This window comes from Trichinella spiralis (genome assembly GCF_000181795.1).
Source record: "Trichinella spiralis strain ISS 195 chromosome Unknown Scfld816, whole genome shotgun sequence".
NCBI classification, from domain to species: Eukaryota; Metazoa; Nematoda; class Enoplea; order Trichinellida; family Trichinellidae; genus Trichinella; species Trichinella spiralis.
The window spans coordinates 1-1,123 of NW_003527755.1; the positions used below are offsets into that span (position 1 = coordinate 1).

The window sequence follows — 1,123 nt, forward strand, 5'->3', positions numbered from 1 at the left end:
CAGTGTGCTGGCAGTAATGATTTGCATCGCCTGGCCACACAGTTATCGGCGATACAAAGTCAGAGCTTTGGATCATGCAATAACACATCTTTCATGATGACTTTGCGCTCATGCTCAATTTGTTCAGGGAATGGTTGTTGTAGTTGTACTTGACTATTAGAAAGCCTTCACTAGTGGTTGGAATGTTATGATCAAGCGGATATCATTTTGGAGATAATTAAAATAATCAAGCAAAATAGTATCAAGCATTTGCAGAAAAGGACATCATATTAGTCGCAATAATTAAAAGCAATCAATTATGATATTGCGAATACTGGAATCGTTTTGGAATTGTCAACATTTAGAGGAAATTCCAATTGTCATGATAAACAACGATGTTGCGGAATTAAATATTAAAAATAATCGGCAACACAAAAAATTATCGGTATCAAACTCAGCGCCTTTAATTTACCGCACCTTAAACTTGTCCAATTTTCAACCTACAGTAGACAAAAGCGAAAGTAGGTTGATTAAATAAAAAGTAAAAATATAATATAAATCAAATTACAAAAAGCAGCGTAATTCTACAGTGAATATGCAATAATCAAGAAAATCTCACAACATCAGGTTGTAAACTGATACAACATAAAAATGATTAAAAGCTGAAAAACAATAAAAACACCTACCTTCAAAAAACGTAAAAATCAATCCACCGATTATAATACAAATTTACTCGACTATTAGAAAGCAGTACTTGAAGATTATGATTTTAGGAACAAGCGGATAACTTTCTTGAGAAAAATAAAACATGCAAACAAGTTAGTAACGTGCACTTGCAGAAAAAGATTAAGAATAACAGAATGAATTAACTGCATTAAAATCTGATACTGCAAATAATGAAAACGTTTACGAATGCGTATAATATTTACATCAAATTCCAACTCTCCTGATCACCAAGGACATTGTTTAATAAAACCCTACCACTTAAAGGGGATCACTAAAAGTTACCGGTGTGAAAGCTAGCAACTTCAAATATTCGCAACTTAAAATTGGCCCTGTCTCATCATACAGTATACGCCAACGAACGTAAGTTGATTAAACATGATGCAACCACGCACCATACATGAAATTTCTAGAAAACTGC

The 1,123-nt window shown here is 33.1% G+C and overlaps 1 protein-coding gene across 1 annotated transcript; it reads left to right on the plus strand.

The window, feature by feature from the left end:
- The first annotated feature begins 298 nt into the window (after positions 1 to 298).
- Tsp_12887 (putative polysaccharide biosynthesis protein) lies at positions 299 to 1,069 on the plus strand. Its single transcript, XM_003370388.1, has 2 exons — positions 299 to 504; positions 970 to 1,069. Exons 1-2 carry the CDS (start codon positions 299 to 301, stop codon positions 1,067 to 1,069), a joined length of 306 nt encoding a protein of 101 aa, XP_003370436.1.
- Positions 1,070 to 1,123: the final 54 nt, after the last annotated feature.